The sequence below is a fragment of the Centroberyx affinis genome, unplaced genomic scaffold (assembly GCF_046629955.1).
Source record: "Centroberyx affinis isolate AG114_WGS23_722 - 3 ecotype Tasmania unplaced genomic scaffold, CSIRO-AGI_Caff_v1 ptg000228l_1, whole genome shotgun sequence".
NCBI classification, from domain to species: Eukaryota; Metazoa; Chordata; class Actinopteri; order Beryciformes; family Berycidae; genus Centroberyx; species Centroberyx affinis.
In genome coordinates, this window is record NW_027278915.1 from 89,014 (window position 1) to 109,699 (window position 20,686).

Sequence of the window (20,686 nt, forward strand, 5' to 3'; positions counted from 1 at the left end):
CAACTCTAGATCCAACACAGCTTTTATATTTTCTGTACAACTTTGTATGTCCAGCTGTCTTAAATTCTCTGCATACAATGTTGGCTGTAGAGCCACTTACAGAATTAAAATAATACATTATTATCATTATACATTATTTTTATTTATTATTTTTGGGGAAAGTGGATGAGTAACACTCTCCCCTCCCTCTGCAACTCATGCTGAGGTGCTCTTAAGTATTTCATGAAAACTCTGATACTGGCTCAGATTTTCACCTTTGAATAAAGGTGAAATGAGGTTAACAGCTGAAATGTTGTGTTAAGAGATGCATGAGCTATGCAATCTGCGTTATATATAGGTTAAAAGGAATGGCTTTTGTAAAGTGTAAACATATGAATTAAACCTCTTAAAGTAAGTCGCCTGAGGGTTTATTTTACATGAATACACGCATGGATATAAAAGACAAACGACTATTAGCTTTCCAGGAAGTCAAAAAGGTCTGTTAAAATAAACACGTGTGCGTCATAGGGTGCCATTCCGTCATGCATTACCAATCGCATTTTCCTCGTCCTACCATAACTACGGGAACTCAGAAAGGACAAGTGCGTCCTCACTGAATTAGCTTAGCTTGCCGTCTTTCACTGAAAATGGCAGCGCATCTGAAAAAGCGAGTTTATGAGGAATTTTCCAAAGTCGTCCAGGTGAGCATGTGATACTGTTTTATCTCTGCTAACTACATTCATGCAGGCTTCATCTAAAGTTGTGCTTTAGAGCTAGCCGGTATAGCTAATGCTAAGTCGCTGGCTAACTAAGGCTAACATAACAGCCTTCTGTTCATACCTCATACCCACAACAAAACCTTTTCTTTATTGACAGCCTGTGTGTGGCAGTTGGTCAGTTTTAGGCTAACTAACTGGTTGTCGTGTACATCATGCATCTAAAAACGACTGACTGCCTGAATCCCAGCGAGATAACAAGCTCAGAGTAAACAAACTAGCTAACTTTTAAGTTGAAACTAACGACTAAGTTTAGAGAAATTAGATAAAGTCCGTTAACGTGGCTTGTAATGCGAACCAATATGTCATTTGTTATTACACAGTGCCTGTTTACCCTGACATTTACCTCTCACACTTTGTTGTTTTTGTGGCTGTCAGCATACATAACATCAGATACATCCATTCACTGTCCATCCATTCACTGTCCATCCGTTTACTTTCCAGGCTGTGGCCTAATCATTCGTTCTTAACTGATCTTACTGTCTAAATAAAGTTTTTGAACTTCTGAAGTGAGCTTTCAGGTGACAGCCAAAAGATAAACTTTGCAGGAGAGGAGGAAATCACTGTAACACCCCTGTCTTGCAACACAGAAATACACCAATTTCTGACGTTTTTGGGTCAGAGGCAAAGAGTGGGGATATTTTTATTTTTATTTTAGGCATTTAGCTGATGCTCTTATCCAGGAGCGACTTGCAGAGTTGTTGCCGTGGGGATTGAACCTGTGACCTCTGGGATGGTTTACTAGGCCATCTTGCTGCCCAGTACTGTTGTTTTGCCACTCAGTGTACTTTTCACCCATCACATTCTCTTGTTCTCCATGGACCATTTCCATTTCATTTCATATTTTAGGCATTGATTTAGCAGATGCTCCTATCTTTGGTATCTTTAGGTAACTTACACTGAGAGCAAAAAGAGAATAAGCCTAAATCTCCAGATCACCAGTATTACAAGGGACTAGTACTAAGGAGTGCAAGAGTCACAGCACTTATAATACATAAATAATAGGTAAAACAAATATTCCTGTGTCCCTAAAATGTTCATGTGTGATAGAGAAGTGCTGAAGAAATAAGGCAGGTAAGGAGTGAGACCAGGTGTAAGTAGGAGGAGAGGAGGATGTGATGTAGGATGGAGAAGAAGATGGGGGGAGAGAGGAGGAGGATGTCACCTGCTTTCTGAAGAAATGAGTTTTCAATTCAAGCCGTTGTGCGCTGACAGATTCCCCATGAGGAAGCTCCGGCGAAGAAGCTCCGCCTGTCCAAACCCAGTAAGTCTGCGGCGCTGCACATCGACCTCTGTAAGGCCACCAACTCCACCGACGCCCTCCAGTACCTGCTGCAGTTCGCCCGCAAGCCTGTGGAGGCGGAGAGCGTGGAGGGGGTGGTCAGGATCCTGCTGGAGCACTACTACAAGGCAAGGAACACGGCACAGTAACCAGGAGTGTGTATGAATAATCCACTGCTCGATGGAGAGCTTCATGGTCGACTTAAACATCATCCCAAAATTGTATCTGTACGATTAAAGTCATAAATACAAAGTTAATCTTGGCATTATAACTGTTGCTGCTCTAACCTGCAACTTAGAATTGCATTGGTGTGTATAGCTCATACACAACCTATGGAATCTATTATTGAAATTATGTTACAGATAACAGTAGAGCTGTAACGATTAATCGATTAATCGATTAGTTGTCAACTATTAAATTAATCGGCAAGTATTTTGATAATCGATTAATCGGTTTGAGTATTTTTTTAAGAAAAATAAGTCAAAATTCTCTGATTCCAGCTTCTTAAATGTGTGAATGTGAATATTTTCTGGTTTCTTTACTCCTCTATGACAGTAAACTGAATATCTTTGGGTTGTGGACAAAACAAGACATTTGAGGACGTCATCTTGGGCTTTGGGAAACACTGATCCACATTTTTCACCACTTTCTGACATTTTATAGACCAAACAACTAATCGATTAATCGAGAAAATAATCGACAATGAAAATAATCGTTAGTTGCAGCCCTAGATAACAGATAAAACCATGTTCCATTGCTGTAAACGCAAACTGAAAAGCCTTAAAACAAAACTATGTCTATTGAATTCAGTCTAAGCCAAGATGAACAATGCTCATACCTAATATCTGTAATACAAAGCGGACTGAAAAAGTTACAGAATTATTCAAATATTCTGTCAATGAAAATACAGAATAATTAACTGCACATGCCTACCAAGGTGGGGAATTCACACTAGCCAGCAGCCAAATGCTGGTGAATATTCGTTGTGGCTGGAGAGTTTGTCACCTCGTAAAAGCCACTTTCGCAGTTAACCGACCATCCTGTGGAGGTCCTGTTCTGTTCTGAAAATCTAGTTAACTGGTAAAATAGTGAAAGTGGATGAAGTAGACAGCAGATATCTGATGGTGACTTCTTCCATCATCAAGAAAGAAAGTTGATTGCTTGACTTGTTCCCCCCCCCCCCAGGAGACAGATAACTCTGTGAGGCTGAAGATTGCCTCTCTGCTGGGCCTGCTGTCCAAAACCCAGGGCTTCAGCCCCGACTGCATCGTCGACGACGCCATCAACACGCTCAACAATGAGAGTAAGACACACTCACACAGAAGACACATTTACACTCGGTCTCTTTCTTTCATTTTACCTTTCACTCACTCATACACATGAAACACACTCATTTTCTCTGTCATTCTATTTTTCTGTTACTCTCTCTCACAAACTCTCTGTCAGACACGCTCAACAAGCAATGATTACACATAATTACACATTTGTTAAGAGTTGGTTAAGGGATAGCTTGAATTGTAGAGTCAGTTGTTTTTATCAGGTACTTGTAACACCGTGCAGAATATGTTTATGTTTATGTTATGAATATATTTCTGTAAAGACAATTAATCGGACGGCACTAAACGGCACTTGTAATATTGCTAGCAAGCATCATTCCTCCAATGTCCTGAACGGTGTCCATTGGTTTCAAAGAATAATGCAACAAGCCATTTTTAGGGTAGTTGGGAGGAGAAGTGTTGTGTTTTTTTTCCCCCATAATGATACAAGTTTCTGGTAAAGAAAAAACGGCTAAAATTCAAAGTGCCAAGTTATTCCAGAATGTTGCCAACTAGAGTTTTGAAAGCCAGAAATCTCAGCAGCTGGCGAAGTAGATGAGTCATTCTTATTGATCAACAACCCTATCAACTCCCCACAGATATATTGTGGTCGTTTTGTGCTATGGGACAGTAAAAACTTGAAAGATCAAATATTATGGGGGGTAACTACAGGGAACAACAAATAAGACACACAAGACTAGACTTTGGCTGATATCCGATAATATTGAATATCACAATATTTCCCGCCCTATCGAATATCTGTTCTGTGTGTCTCTCCACAGAGTCCCACCAGGTCCTCGCCCAGCTGCTGGACACTCTGCTGGTCATTGGGACACAGCTGCCTGAGAGTCCTGCAGTCAGACAGAGGCTCATAGAGATGGCCTGCAAGGTGACACACACACACACACACACACACACACACACATTGTACACTTTACCCATCATACAATGTTCACACAACACATGAATTAGACAGGATTTCACTTTCAGTGCAACAACAGGGGGGGAAAGGATGAGACAGAGCTTTTTAAAACTTTTCATTCTCTTTTTCCTCTTAATTTTTCTACCTCTCTGTCCTCCCAGCATCTGTCAGATACATATTTCGGGGTGAGGAACAAGTGTCTGCAGCTGTTGGGGTGTCTGGGCACTGTGGACACTCCTCTGACCAAAGACAACGAGGGACTGGGCACGTCGACGGGTGTGTGGCATTATTTAGACCGACCTGTAGCTCCGACCTGGCTGCAACTTGTAGTTTTAGGAAGATAAGAATACATGATGTAACAGCAATAATCTGCTTACAACTCAACTTTACTTATTTTGAGGCAGACAATATGTCTCTGAAGGCCCTTCAATTGAATTATCTGCACTCAAGGCCTTTAAAATATTTTAAATACAGCTAGAAATACCTTTTAAGCCTTAAATACCTTTTTAAGAGGTCTTAAAAATGTGTTTTATTGTGTTTTATAGAGTGTACTGCTTCTCCAGTGACAAATCAACCTGTTTTATTCTGTTTTATTTACTTTTTCTGTTTATTTTGTGGCAAAATTGTTTTATGTTGATGTGTGGTGTGTTGTTACATGTTGCCCGCTGCCTCAGGAGGAGTCAGGGACGTCCAGAGTGTCATCAGCGACTACTTTGGAGACCAGGACCCCAGAGTTCGCACCGCAGCCATCAAGGCCATGGTAGGACACTGCTGAACCTCCGCACTCATCACAAAATCACATTCATGTAGGCAGGGACCCTCGTTTCTGTTTGAGGATTTGATTAGAAAACTTTAATGTACTCAGGGAGGTTGTGCAGTATAAACCACACACAAACAATTACAATGAAGCAGTCAAGATACCCAGTCAACTCTTATTTCAGTAATCTTATATTTCTTATAAGTCGGCTCATTCTGTGTCCTGCTGTCTGGCTTCCAGCTGCAGCTGCATGAGAGAGGGATGAAGATTTATCAGATCATCTATGACCAGGTAACCACTTCCTCTGTGTTTACATCTACTAACTGACAAAATAACAAAAAACACTTGAATGAGGGATATAAAGTAGTGTGTATATACAGGACTTTCAGGTGATGTAATCGATCAAAATACTTAATTCATCCCTCAAGGGGTGAATGCACCCTCTGGTGGCCACAGTGGAGGTTCAGCGGTACAGTGGCTGTGAACAGCTGGTTTAGTTTCTAAACATACCGCTGTCTCAGCAGAATTTAATAGACATGATTAATTTCTGTGCTGCTTCTTTATCGTTTTGCCACTCAATCTGATTGATTTTGTGTTTAGATAATGTCAGCTTGTTGGATAACTCACCATAGTATCTGGTTAGCCATCATTGTTCTGTGGTTAACACGTCTACGTGTGTGTGTGTGTGTGTGTGTGTGCAGGCATGTCGGCTGCTGTCAGATGACTATGAGCAGGTCCGCTCTGCAGCGGTGCAAATGGTGTGGGTGCTGAGTCAGCTGTACCCAGAGAGGTGAGAAGACATTTGTATGATTCTTGTATCCGGAGCGACTTAATAATCAGCATAACAGTAGAATACGTTTCCGTTCCTAAATCGACAACATTAACAAGCATCCAGCAGCAAGCGCACAGTAAGCCACAGCGCCGTGACAAGAGATGTAATAAATAGATGTAAAGCTCTGGACAGCAGGGTGGTGTAGTGAGACATGTAGCTGACCCTGACCTCTGACCTCTGACCACCCTTTGGAGGGGGCAAGAGGAAAGAGGATTTCCTTATGAGGATTAATAAAATGTTTCATTATTATGCTTCCCTAGACCAGTGGTTCTCATCTCTGCTAGTACTGATAGTTTTCTGTTCTGGCGTTCCTGGTCTAATGCTACGCTCCATTAAAAGTCAAAAGTTGAAAATTCCCAGCTGGTGGGTCGACTTAAAACCTCCATGTGTTCCAGTGGTTCAGCTCAGAAGGACCAGAGGAAAAAACATGGCCGCCTGCAAGATTTTCTTTGCCAAACGTAAAATTCTGTGTTCCCCATGCAACAGCTAATGTTACGTTAATGTTATTTGGGAAAGTTAGCAGAGGATGTTAGCAACAGTAAGTGTTTACATTCAAATTTATATTGTGTGACCATTTACCACACAGGTGATGCATCTCAGCTCATGCAATGCTGAAATCAGACTTTAGGGTATTTTGAGGATTATTAACATGTTAAAAGTAACGCTTTGTAGCTTTAACAGTGTCTGTCGTCATGTCCGACATGTTCCTGTCTGATCTGATTCGTGGCTTATTGTTCCCTCTGTCCAATCAGCATCGTGCCCATCCCATCGTCCAATGAGGAGATCCGTCTGGTTGACGACTCGTTCGGGAAGATCAGTCACATGGTCAGCGACGGCTCCTGGATGGTCAGGGTGCAGGCGGCCAAAACACTGGTGAGGGGGCAGTAGGGGAGACGCACACACATACAGTGGATTTCATTGACATGCAGTCATTGATCCTCCTTTAAACCTTCCACGTAATAGCTAATTCTTCACCTTAACCCCATTTCTATCCATGGCCCTAACCCTAAGTGCCTCCTTTCCTATGTGAGGACTGACAAAATGTCCTCAGTTTGGAAGATTTTGCTTCACTCATTTTATTTTTGTCCGTATAATTACTGTTTTATGGAGTCCTGGTCACACAGAAGGGTGGTGGGTGATCAAAACATTTAAGGAGAAAATACATTGACATGCAAACATGATCGATACGTTTTTAAAAAAATGTTATTTTAGGGTTCGATGCTGCAGGTCAGTCCTCACTTCCTGGAGCAGACTCTGGATAAGAAGCTGATGTCAGATCTCAGGGTGAGTAACTGAAGTGAACTGAATGAAATGAGATATCCACCATCTGAACAAAATTACATTTACTCTTATGAAATGATTGGATGCATGATTACTTACAGTACTTACTTATAGTTAGTAACTTTTGTTTGTAACAGTTTGTTAGCTTTTGGTCAGCACTTCAGGGTTTTAATGAGAAATGCTAATAAAGCTAATTAACATACACACTTATTCCCCCCCTTCCCCCTCCTCCCCTTCTCCCCTCCCTCCAGAGGAAGCGTACGGCTCATGAGCGGGCCAAGGAGCTCTACGCTTCTGGAGAGTTCTCCTCCGGCAGGAAGTGGGCCGACGACGCCCCCAAGGAGAAGGTGGACACCAACGCCGTCAACCTCATCGCCTCGGGGGCCTGCGGGGCCTTCGTCCACGGCCTGGAGGACGAGATGTACGGTACGAAAAATGTTTAAAAATGTCTGTGCAAACTTGAACGGAACAGGGTTTTTTTTTGTGCGCCCAAACCAGACCCAGGCATGACTCTTTATGAAGATGTTAAACCCAAATGACCTCAAGATGTGACTGTTATTCATTTTTATTACATGGCTTTGTTGAATACTCAATTCTGATTGGCTAATAAATGCAGTCTGAGCTGTTTCACATCTAATCATATCACTCTGCAGTCAAGAATCGGGTGCATTGTGAAGATTTGGTGTTTTATTATTTTTTCTTTTATTCCGTTTCCCTCCTGTTGATTCCTATTTGTCTTTCACACTCTGATCTCTCTCTTCACGACTTGTTTCTCCTGAATTTGTCTCTCCTGTGACGCAGAGGTGCGCATTGCGGCGGTGGAGGCGCTGTGCCTGCTGGCTCGCTCGTCTCCCAGCTTCGCAGAGAAGTGTCTGGACTTCCTGGTCGACATGTTCAACGACGAGATCGAGGAGGTGAGGCTGCAGTCCATCCACGTGCTGAGGGAGATCTCCACCCACATCACGCTCAGAGAGGACCAGCTGGACACTGTGCTGGCCGTGTTGGAGGTACACAGACACACACGCACACACACACACACACACACACCACACACACACACACACACACACACACACAGAGGTCTAACCATAACCCTAACAACTATATGCCTAACCTGTAATCTCTACCGGATCCTTATCTTGATCCCAAATCTTAAAATGTGTCTTTTCCCTTTTGAGGACCAAGTCTTTTTGTCTTTTCAATGAATTTCCTGTTACTGACACTGCACTTATGAGGACCTCTGGACCCTGCAAGTAGAGTTAAACCTGGTATATACACACACACACACACGCACACACACACACACACACACACACTGACTCACTGACATAGTCACGGCCTCTGTCTTGTGTGTGTGTGTCTCCAGGACTCGTCTCGGGACATCAGAGAAGCTCTCCATGAGTTACTGTGTTACACCAACGTCTCCACTAAGGAGTGTATCCAGCTGGCTCTGCTGGAGCTGCTGAAGAACCTCAACAAGTATCCTACTGACCGCAACTCTGTCTGGAAGTAAGGCTGCGTGTGTGTGTGTGTGTGTGTGTGTGTGTGTGTGTGTGCCCTTGCCTGTGTCTGTGTGAAACTTACTGCTTGTGGGATTTTCATTAAAGGATAATTTACATCATTTTCAACCTGGAATATATGGGATATACCTTTTCAGTGCCAGTTTAAATGAAATATAAGACCATTTTTTTCAGTCATATTGGAAAAAAATAGGAAAATAAGGCCCAGTTTGAAAAAAAAAAACGGAATTATCCTTTAATACATGCACAGGCAGGCTTTTGATTATGTGATCTAACTGACTTTCATGTTAAACCATGCTAGAGTCACACCAGCAGCAAAAAGGGAACAGTTCAGCTCTCTGTCCCAATTAGGACGTGAATCATATTTATGAACCAGCCTCAATAGTCAGTGGATTCAGAATTTCACTAACCAGTGTAATTTCCTAGCAGGCAAATTGGTTTCAAGACAGGCTGATAGAAGTGACAAACTTACTAGCTAAAGCCCAGTATTTGAATGATACTGTTACAAAACTGCTAAAACATGATAAGAGCAGAGTTTAATGCAAGCTGATAAAAATGTGTTTTCAGATGGACAGTAGCTGTTGACTGATGGGTTGATGGGTGATTGTTTTTTTCCCAGGTGTCTGAAGTTCCTGGGTTCCCGCCACCCGACTCTGGTGCTGCCGCTGGTTCCTGAGCTGCTCAGCACCCACCCATACTTCGACACGCCAGAGCCCGACATGGACGACCCGGCCTGTATCCTTCACACACCTGACAATCACACACACACACATGCTCTCTCACACACACTCAGCCAGGTTAGCCCCTTAGTGTCTGGAGTTCAGTTGAGTTCAGTGGAGTTCAACTACTGAGCTGTGAAAGTCTCCTAATGCATCATTACCTGTCCAGTTTGTTCACAGAATGTCCATCACTTAGATTAGAAAGTTACTTGGCTCATGCAACCTTCAAAACTTTTTTGCCTTTTTATTTTTCCTCATTCCACGTTTTGTTTCGACCTATAGTTTGTAATAACCAGCAGCTGGTAGCCAAAACACCGCAGCCTGTAGATATACATGTGGACGCTAGTCAAGTACAGGCAGTACAGCCAACCTGCTAGTTTTGTTATGAATCTCTCTTTTGGCCTGTTAGCATCACAAAGTTTTGCCTGGGTCCAGACCTTTGAATCCGCCCACTCCACCGAGTTGACTGATTCTGGTCTGGCATCGTGACATGAAACAGCGGTTTCTCGGTTGAAAAAGGATCAGTCCAATGAGCGCCGGGGGGGACTAACGCTGTTGTCAAGCTGTTGTCAAGCTGTTGTCAAGCTGTTGTCAAGCTTTGTGCTGGAACCAAGGAGGAGTACTAACAACAATGGCGACCGCTATAGACAAGATAGACGCTGCCATCGAGGCTGTTCTAAATCCATTAAAAGTCGTCGTACTTTGTTTTTACTTCGCTCCGTGTTGTCAAAGATGCTCTATACTTTCTGAACTGTCTCTGGTGTTGTCATTGCTACGCATCAGTGTCGACTTAATATGACGTTAGATTCAGGCGGATACGTTGGTCTCTAGTGATTGGTTAGGGAAAATCTAATCCTCCCCCACGAAAATCGGTTAGAGTGGAGGCAATGTCAGACTGAAGATGGAAATGGAAATGAGTTGACAATTCTGTCTGATATCAGGCAACACAAAGTTTGCAATTCCTATCATTTTACAGTCTGTAAAATTTGACGTAACTAACATCATGTCAAGCTGACAAAACATAAAAGTGTAAAAATACATGGTTTGGATGGAGATCTAAGGGTGGAGAAGTGTGTCCCCTGCTAGTGCGCAGTGTTCATTCTCTCACCATTGTTAGATTTAGCAATAGTCTTATTTTTTGCCAAAAATGTCCTTTAGATTTGGATTTTAGATTTTAGTCATGTCATATTGATTCAATTTAGTCAGTTACTCACTGACTAAAATGGTACGTGATTGTAGTCAACAAAAACTAATAGCGTTATATTTACTGAAAATCTGCCTGCTGCAGCAGCTGAATACTCAAACACTCTGGTAATTGTCTTCTGCCGTGTCTTTCATTTTGTCAATAATGAAAATGAAATTTCTACTCGTCAGAGTGCTGACTAAATGTAAAAAAAATGTTCATCAACAAGGTTTTACCTCAACCACTGGCAGGAAATCCCCTCACCACACAGGCAGTGAAGAATCGCAACTGGGAAATACATCTTGACCTCCTTTGAAAGAAAACATTTCTGCTTTTTAGTGGAAAGCCTTACGTCTTTTGTCTCTCTTGCGTACTGTGCACTTTACTGATGTCATCTTACATGATTTCTGGGTTTTGAGCTCCTCAAAATTTAAACAGTTTCCTCTTGCTGTCATTTGGGGCCGCCAACGTGCAAAAATTGCATAGTGCAGCTTTAACACTGCTTGTATGTTTACAGTATGTCATGGCTTATATCCCACAATCCTCTGCTCTGGACCATGTGGACTGTGTGTCATCCTTGACCGTGGCTGTTAATCCCAGACATCGCAGTGTTGGTGTTGGTGTTCAACGCCGCCAAGTCGTGTCCCACCTTGCCGGCCCTGTTCTCCGACCACACCTTCAGACACTACGCCTACCTCAGAGACAGTCTGTCCCACCTAGTACCTCCGCTCAGGGTGAGACCACACACACACACACACACACACACTCACACACACACACACACTACACCTACCTCAGACAGAATGTCATAAATCATATTGTATCAACCCAGTGCCTTGAAAGGTTTTCAGTACAGTCTAAACTCTAAGATTGTCACCTAAAATTGATAAAGAGATTTTAAAAATGTAGTTTCTTGGTGTGTTGTTTTTCTGTTGAAGACCTCACACAGACCTTTTCTGATAGTTATACAGTTGTTCACATTTTCATGATTATTTCAGTGGCAAAATTGGTCTTATATTCATTCTAACTGGCATTGAAAAGGTGCCTGCCATATAGGAGGTAATTCACACTGAGCCTTGGATGACATGAGTTTCAAGATACAGAGTTACATGGGTTAAACTTTGACCTTTGACCCCAAGCAAAGCATAATCTGGGCCTGTTCTCAACCCCGATCTTGATTACAGTCATTTGCCAGGTCGACTTACCTGGGCCGACACTTTGACACTGATGGCACATATTCTGACACATATTTCCCCGTATCAGACACACACACACACACACATACACACACACACACTCTCCTGTAACCATCGTCCTCCTCCCCCTCCTGTCCAGTTGCCGGGCAGGAAACAGCTGTACGGTTTGGACTCGGTGGATTCTGGTTGTGGTTCTGGTTCGGTGGAATCGGCTCGGCTCTTCCTCCAGCAGAGCCTGAACAGAGTCAGCACCATCCAAAACCTGGAAGCACCGGGAGCCCAGGACCTGCTGGACTTCACCATACGGTACCCACACACACATAGACAAACACACACACACATACACACACACACCTGCTCTTTTTCCCTGGTGTTCATGGTCACTTTTTTCCACTTTTCCCAGTCAATGTCTCTCTAGCTGCACCAGAGACATTACAGGTTCAAGAGTTATTTCTCTGTTTCTGTATTATTTTCAATATACTGTCCCAGACCTCAGGAATAATATACATGAACTGTTAAATTTAATGGTATTCCCCTTTTTGTGCATCTAAGCTATAATTTTCCCATTTAAGCACACTAATTGTATAACAAAAAATTGTATAACAAAAGCCAGCAATTTCTGACTGTGGCTGCTAAGGTGGTCTACTCCACCAGCTGCTTTGGCAGATGAGCAGCCATTCAGAGGTCCTGGTTATTAGGGTTTACAATGTGGGAATAGTGAAATTCTGGATGACAACCCAGGATACAATTTGTAATATTTTAATTTATTTTGTGTGCACAATTACAAGCTGTAATTTGTGATTAATGTTGAAATTGCAATAAATTAGTTGGCCTGTCCACAATCAAAGGTAGTTGGGTGGATATCATTGAAAGCATATGAGCAGGTTGAAAAATGAACCAGCTACCAGATACATGCTGGTAAATTTTGGCTTGTTATGTTTGTCTACACTACCAACCACTTTGATAAGTGACCACCCTTTGTGTAGAGCTTGTTTTGCATTCAAAATCATAAATCATGTTTGGCTGGTAAAGTTTTGGAATCCATCTGCTACTGCAGCTGGTTCATGGAAACAGATCTCATCCTTCCCCTGTTTGTGAATGTGGTTTTCTGTGTGTCAGAGACCTGCAGCGGCTCGGGGAGCTGCAGACTGAACTGGCTGGAGCTGCCGACTTCTGCGCCACATACCTCCGCTGCCAGCTGCTGCTCATGAAGGTAGCGGTTCTCCATAGACAGCCAGTGTAGTATCGATCCGTTCTACAATAAATATGTAATCAATCAAACTGCATCACATCCATCATATCAGAAGTAGATGACACTGACTGGCTGAGACAAAAACCTTCCCTGGCTTTAAAAAAAAAAGAGGAAAGCATATTTTAGGGGTTTGGGAGAGGAAGATAAGGGTTGGGATGAGGTTACGGTTAAAGACAAGTTAGAAAATGTTTGTATATAATTGGTGGTGAAATGTTCTCACAAGTATATTTTTCAAGCATTTCAGCTTTTCTAAAGAGAATGGACGTTTCTGGAATGAATGGAAGCATGTGTTTTGTGTCATGGACCTCTGACCTCTGCCCTGTCCTTCCTCAGGCCCTGCAGGAGAAGCTGTGGAACATGGCCGTCCCCCTCTGCCTCAAACAGAACGCCATGGCAACAGCTGCAGCTCGACAGGTCAGCATACACACACACACACACACACACACACACACACTACTGTACATAGGCACATGTACACAAACATGCCTGCACGGACACATACATGCACTCACACTCTTTATCTCTCTCTATATCTCTCTCTCTCTATAATATCAGTAAATGTTTACCTGTGTGTGTGTGTGTGTGTAGATCCTGGAGGAGACCTACAAGCTGGAGTTTCTGTACAGTGGCTTGGAGAGCCGACAGGTCGCCACCATCCACCACGTCCGCCTGCAGGCCAAAGCCCTGCAGCTCGTCCTCACCGCCCGCACCAGACGAGGGTTGGTACACACACACACACACACACACACACACACACACACATACATTACACACCAAGTCATGTGTACTCACCATACACACATCTGTAACTTTACATAGCCTGCAGCAAATCTCACAGCCTCCACCCCAAAACACATCCATGCATACATACTGTTCATTATGGACGTGCCTTGGTTTGTGATTCTCTCTCTCTTTCTTTCAGGTTGGAGCCTCTCATCAGCAGCTCTGAGAAGTTTCTGCAGGAAGTTGAGTCTTTTCAGAGGTAACCATCTCTCTCTCTCTCCTGTTGCTCTGTCTTTCGATGTTCAGGCCCCCACAAATGAAGCCATCTCTCTCTCTCCGCTCCTGTTCTTTCTCCTAAACCTCATCTTTCCTTCTCCTAGTCCTTTTTCCCCTCTACAGTCTCCCAGTCTCTCTCTCAGGTGATTTCGTGAAAGTTGGTCATGTTGCCAAAACTTTAAAGGGGGCTAGCAGAAAGGCTACAGAAATAGTAGTCAGTGGGAAACAACTAATGTAAAAAAAACAACAACCCACTTTTAATTCAAGCTAATAGTCACAAAGATGAAAATGTGTAATTTTTTAATTTGTTGCCTGGGGAAGTGTGTATCTTCTTGTAACACATTGCCTAATGTGTGCATATATTGTATAAACATATTTATGGTTCCCCAGGCTATTTACGCACTTTAATGTGTATGTCTGTTTCTTTGAGTTTTCATACCCAACTCTTTTTTTAAAAATTATCATAAGTAGTTCCCTACTTATTTTTCTAGTCAACCAAGACTCTCCAGGTTAGCGGTCCAAATCTTTGAAGCCCCCTCCCACACATGTATCCCATGTTCCCTGCCTCCTCCAGGCTGTTTCTGACGGAGCTGCCCCACCTCCAGGACAGTTTTGTGGAGAAGGTTTTGGAGCTGATGCCCCGGCTGTCCTCCTGTAAACCAGTGGAGCTGGTGAAGATCCTGCAGACCACACTGAGACAGAGCGGCCTGCTGCAGCTCAAACTGCCCGAACAGGTCTGTGGAATGAATGAGTTTTAAGAGTTCAAGTCCCTCACTGGCTGGAGATTGCACCCCAAATAAACTTTTCGTATTGTCTTTCCCACTGCCATGTACCATGTATTTTTGAAGTATACAATTAAATTTGATTCTTTAATGTATCCTAGGGCCATGAAAGTTGCTCAGCCAATGGAGGATTTTCTAAAACATGAAAATCTCTTACATATGAGGTTTTCCACCCGACGACATTCTTTGAGTGGTTTTCCCCTTTTTAATGTGTTTTCGCATCGGCTGACAGATCCACCGGGCGACGGCCACCATCATAGAGCCGACGGGGGAGTCCGACAACCCGCTGAGGTTCACCACCGGCCTGGTGGTGGCGCTGGACATCGACGCCACGCTGGAGCACGTCCAGGACCCCCAGAACACAGTGAAAGTCCAGGTCAGTCTGGCTCAGGGACACGAACCAGACCGAACCCAGCGTTCTCAAGAATAGCTTGGGTTGGGCTCAAGTCCAAAAATATTGTTGTAAAATGTTTACAATTTTCATAATTAACAAATGGGTTTGGACTCACTAAAACCTAGCCCGAGGTTTAGTCTATTCTACTCTATACTCACAGGGATTAGATGAAAGATACACAATCGTCTTTTAAATATGCTCAGATTACAGACTGGCTCTAGATTTTCTTCCATTCAGACATTTCAAATTTTGCCTGAAACATACACAAAATACTTGATACATGCATGTCATAAAAGACTTTTCACTTTCTGGTTGAGCCACAAAGTCAAGAATCACAATGAAGATTGATAAACACAAAATACATTTGAGAAATACGAACAAAACAAGGTTGGAGTTAAGGTGAGTGCTTTCATTAGAATCTAAAGTAGTTTTTGGGTGAAAATTATGACAAGTTCCTGCTTTGAAACTCTTTTACAGTTTTATCAGTTTGGGGAATCAACTTGTGTATTTCTCTCTGTCCAGGTTCTGTATCCAGACGGCCAGAGTCATGTGATCCAGCCCAAACCTGGAGACTTCAGGAAGCCTGGACCTGACAGACACAGACTCATCACACAGGTCTACCTCTCACACACCGCATGGACAGGTCTGTAGCACACACACTCTTCACCCAGGTCTACCTCTGACCTTTAATTAATTTTTCTCTTACATCTGCTCTATCTACGCCTCATTCTTCATTACATTCAGATTTATGCATCCACTAAGACTGTTATATTCACTCTCCTCTCTTTTCCCTCCCAGAGCCTTGTCAGATTGAGGTTCGCCTCCTGCTGGCCTACAGCTCCTCCTCTTCTTCCTCCTCCAAGCCGGGATGGAGCGACAGCACCGACAGCCTCCCGCCACCAGAAGCCGCCATAGAAGGAACCATTCCCTTCAGCAAGCCCGTCAAAGTCTACATCATGCCCAAACCCGCCCGACGCTAACTCAAGTGTGTTTCCTTAGTGCTCAAGTGATTATTTGAAAAATTACTTGCGATAAAGGCGCTTACTGGAGTGAAGAAAAGATGGACAAGGCTTTGTGGAAAAATGTTAAACCCTGTATTGCTATGGCTACCTGATGCGTTTCAGCTGAGCACTACTGATGCTAACTTATCTATTTTTTATTTATGAAATACTCCCAGTGAAAGCATCTTTGCCAAAACATAAGGTGGCCACAGCAGTAAAGGCTTTCTAGCTGTTCCATATGAGAGTGCCTTGGCTTTTCTTTCCTTCAGTCAGGACTGTGTTTAAGTTCTGTGCTTTACCCACAGGCAGGTAAAGCAGAAGGCTAGCTTGTTAGCCACATCCAGTACATTAGTGTTAGCCATGTCAATCCAGATTTCCATCAGTGTTACATCCACAATAAATAAACCTCTAAATTCAAAACCATGAGGCTGGACTTTGAAGCTGAAAAGGTGTAGGAACCCTGGATATTACAGTTTGTGTCTGAAACCATTTTGCATCCCTCCTGGAAAGCAAGAGGTTTATTAATTTGGGAAGGCAAGATGGTGGGAGTGACAGCAACCCATTATAGTTTAGTTTTAGTCTGAGGCATTTTTCACTCGTGGAGTATTCATTGTACAGGGATTCAGACATGTTTTGTACCCTACACTTTGTTGAAAACATTTTTGCTCTTGATGACAAATTAAACCCATGTGATGGGAGATTCTTCATCTTGTAATTTTATTGTGTGACAAATAAGCAGAAATACATTTTTGCCCTATGAAAGTTAAAGTATTACGTATTCAATGAAATCAAGGTTGCAAAGATTGATGTCATTTCCAAGAAAGGAACAACCACAGCAGGTGCCTCTTATGTACTTGCATTTAATCTGAACTTGATCTTTAATTAAGTAATTTTTGAAATTTTTATGTACCTGGAATATATCAATGAGTGCAACTGAATCAAACTTCTGATGCAGTTTATAAATCACAAGGGCCATGATGAATTTAGGCACATGATCAGTCTATAAATAATGATCGTGCCTTTGATTTCTACCAACGTGCATCAACAACATCAAACTTGATCGTAAGATCTGTCTGTAAAGGAAGCCTCGGCTTTCCATCTTCCTTGAATAGTACATCTCAACAGTATAGTAGGTCGGTACTACACAGGTACAGCAAATATTTTAATACTTTCTCTAGCACAGATCTGAAGCTTTCATGGCTGTTTAAGCAGCGAGAACCCACCTGAAACCCAACTGACTTTTTTACCCTGTTTAAAGGATAAGGCTGGTGTTTTTTAATGCATTTCTTACCGTCAACAAATCCTATGAAAATAACAAAATCAGCAATTATTTTGTTTTGCCAACAAGTCTCGTCCATGTAGCTGATGCCCAATAAAGCCATGTCCCAGCAGCCATAAAACGCCATTGTATTAAAAAAAACTATTAAAAACACGTCACAGAGCCATGCTGTTGCTCTGGCAGCATATTTCATCATTGCGATGCACCGGGCCAGCCGACTTTTTCCTCAAACAACTTAATAAGCCGGCTGTAGAAACGTTTTCCATCTCAGGAAAGTAGTTCCCGGTGTAATGAAGAATTTGTTCCCATTTGAATTTGATTTGGTAATAACTACAATAGCCTGACTTTTCGTGGTAACAGTTAGCGATTTTTAAAATAGAAACTATGTCTTTTTGAGCTGTATTTAAAGGTTTTTATCTTACAATTGGAGCCAATGACTTCCGGGTTGAAGGCTAAAAAGGGAACGTGGGAAGTCGGAGTAGATCAACCGCATTGTTGATTTTGTTATTTTCATAGGATTTGTTGACGGTAAGAAATGCATTAAAAAAATACCAGCGTTATCCTTTGAAACAGCCATGAAAAGAGATTGTACCACAAAGAAATAATTCTTTATCCTGTGTAAATACAGCTGTAGTCAACAGTATGAAGACTTTCTAAAGTGCTTTTCCACTATGCAGGTCAATTATTAAAGTTCTAGATTTCTATTAACTCTGCAAAGTTGGTGCCAGCTAAGCCTGGACTAAAATCAGGGTTTCTGTGCCAGCATTAAGCTAAGTGCAGTGTGAACAGGACTTAAGATGTAGCCTTGCCCTAAACCAGTGGTGTGCAATCACATGCTGTGGAGGGCCAAGAATATACAGACTTTCCCTCCAACCAAACACTACAGCAGCTGATTTCACTCAGTAGTTCCTCCTCTCGAGTTGAAGTTGTGCTAATCAGTGAATTCAGCTCCTGTAGTGTTTTGGTTGGACAGAAAGCCTCTTAAACCCTCGATGGCACATGATAAGGTGACTGAACTGCCCTAAACTGTTCTCACCTAGCCAGCTACTCATTACGGCAAAACAGAGTCTGAGGGCAGCAGTACACTACAGGCAGTTTCCCTGGTTCAAGGCAGTCAGCATGGCAAAAGTGACATCATCAGCAGGTGGAGTGGAAGACCCCGCCCACCTTGGCGCCCTGGCCAGCCAGACTGTTGTATTCGGCGACGGCCTTCTCCGTCTGCAGGACTCGGACCTCCACCCCTTTCTGCCTCACAAAGTCCAGAGTGGAGGAGGGAACCTGGAGGAGAGGAGGCAGCAGGGGAGAGTCTGATTATTACAGATTATTATTATTATCTAACTGAACAAACTGGCCCCTTTGTGGGAGCATTTTACCTGCAGAGCTTCACTCATGCCTCTGCCGATGACCAGCAGGTCTATTCCCTTCTTCAGAATCTCCTCCAGATCAGCTGGTTGGACTCCTGGGTAATGCTGTGGAAAAGGAAACAACAACAGAGTGGAAAGGAAATAACATTTTGAAAACTGCCATAACTGTTAGAGGAAACGTGACATTTAAAACACAAATCCATGGTGCTCAATACTACCTGTGAGCATGTTCAATGTTCTGATGTTGCCAGGCAACAACAAAATTCCAGCCAGGAGGTAGTGTTGGCTATCAGATTGCTTAGCAACCAAATTGAGTTCCAGGAAGTGAAAACAGAATCGCTGGAGGCTTTTTCAATCCCTTCAAAGTATTACTTTTTTACATACAAGGTGTTCCTGGTTCTGTCAGAACACATATTCCTGTGTAGATACTGTACTTGAACATTATGATTCTCCACTCACGTCAGTCCCAGTCTCTCTCCAGTCCCAGGCCCGGCTGCCTCCAGGCCAGACTTTACAGTCCTTGTAGCCGGAGGAGCATCCCTTCACCTTCATGTGGCCCCAGGAAAGAGAGGCGATCTCTGGTGAAGACATGGTCGCGTGACGCCACCTACTGGAAAGAGAGTAGGGATGTGCAGTAACTCAGTTTGTACAGCTTACTATACTGTACAGGGTTCCCATGGGAAATTTGTGGATTTGAGAAAGATAAGACTAAAAGGTCTTAAAAGTTTTTGAAAATTAATGGAAGGCCTTCAAAGTACTTGATTTACTATCAAAATATAGCTCCCAAGTTCATCAATATGCCTCAGCTCCTAGCATCAACACTTCACATCCTGAGGAAAACCCTGTGATGGAGATTTGTGTTGATTCAGCAGCAGTTTGAAAATGAAGGATTTCACCAGGATTTCTTGACAAGATCATAAGTAATAATGAGGCCTACATGATGTCTAATTCTGAACAATGTCATCTCTTGCCCTATTTGATATCCAAGTTAGTGTGGGAACCTTGACTGCAGTCTGCCGTAGGAATGCGAATACACAAAACTATAAACGTACTAATGTCAATCCATATTACAATATCAACAACTCAATATTTCATAGAGGCATTCAACTTCAGAATACAGAAACATTCCTGCTAAATATTCCTGCTAATCCACTTTATGCAGTTAGTCGTAGCAAAGGGTTATAAAGCAGATCTCCTGATCCTGTGCAAAACCAATTTAAATTAAAGCAGACTTTTAACAGAGATGTTTATAACTTACAGCAAAAGGAGTCAAGGGAAATGTTAGAATTTAACAGCTGCGTAGGCACTAAACATCCACTGCCAGTGTTATTCATAGCCAACACTGGCAGGCTGGGAGTTATTTTTGTACTAGCTACAGACTGGCTGACAAGCTAACGTAGCTCTACCAGCATATCAACAAAATATGTCAAAGCAGGGCACATTTTCTGTTTCATGGCTGCATTGAAGCAAAGCTGAAGAAGTTCAAACTATTTAAGAAGGGGCTATGATGTTGTTGCTAATACTTCATTAACCTATAACATAAATTCATGAAGCAAAAAGGTTCCTGCTTACCCTCTCTCGATGTCAACAGACTGGACACACCCCCAAGAATTATTATTCTTTCTGTAATTAAAGGGGAATACCACTCAGTTTAACATGAACACACACAAACACTCAGCTGACCAGCTTTTGAGTTATGAGATACAGACCAAACTCCTTTCTTGATCTGATATAAACCCATAACAACAACTTGTGTGACATGATAAACTGTAGTTACACATTACTGTGAGTTGTTTGTTGTATGTGTTGCACTCATTGCAAGTTGTTCTGGATAAGAGCATCAGCTATATTT

The 20,686-nt window shown here is 42.6% G+C and overlaps 2 protein-coding genes across 4 annotated transcripts; one reads left to right on the forward strand and one right to left on the reverse strand.

The window, feature by feature from the left end:
• Window positions 1-577: 577 nt before the first annotated feature.
• On the forward strand, window positions 578-16,872 carry ints4 (integrator complex subunit 4). Of its 3 annotated transcripts, none has more exons than XM_071542282.1 (24): window positions 578-680; window positions 1,971-2,165; window positions 3,223-3,340; window positions 4,136-4,242; window positions 4,437-4,551; window positions 4,950-5,035; window positions 5,273-5,323; window positions 5,734-5,822; window positions 6,617-6,737; window positions 7,077-7,148; window positions 7,397-7,571; window positions 7,947-8,152; window positions 8,512-8,654; window positions 9,285-9,400; window positions 11,168-11,301; window positions 11,903-12,069; window positions 12,883-12,976; window positions 13,349-13,429; window positions 13,604-13,734; window positions 13,938-13,997; window positions 14,589-14,748; window positions 15,029-15,172; window positions 15,713-15,833; window positions 15,989-16,872. In XM_071542282.1, exons 1-24 carry the CDS (start codon window positions 627-629, stop codon window positions 16,168-16,170), a joined length of 2,922 nt encoding a protein of 973 aa, XP_071398383.1. In that variant the 5' UTR covers window positions 578-626; the 3' UTR covers window positions 16,171-16,872. The 3 variants fall into 3 exon arrangements, with proteins under 3 accessions (XP_071398383.1, XP_071398390.1, XP_071398399.1); XM_071542289.1 differs by having other exon boundaries at window positions 11,177-11,301; XM_071542298.1 differs by having other exon boundaries at window positions 4,437-4,539; window positions 4,953-5,035.
• A 49-nt stretch (window positions 16,873-16,921) lies between these two features.
• aamdc (adipogenesis associated, Mth938 domain containing) lies at window positions 16,922-19,425 on the reverse strand. Its single transcript, XM_071542332.1, has 3 exons — window positions 19,294-19,425; window positions 18,844-18,939; window positions 16,922-18,748 (listed from the first exon to the last, which is right to left on the reverse strand). The coding sequence occupies exons 1-3, from the start codon at window positions 19,423-19,425 to the stop codon at window positions 18,608-18,610; spliced, it is 369 nt and encodes a 122-aa protein (XP_071398433.1). The 3' UTR covers window positions 16,922-18,607.
• Window positions 19,426-20,686: the final 1,261 nt, after the last annotated feature.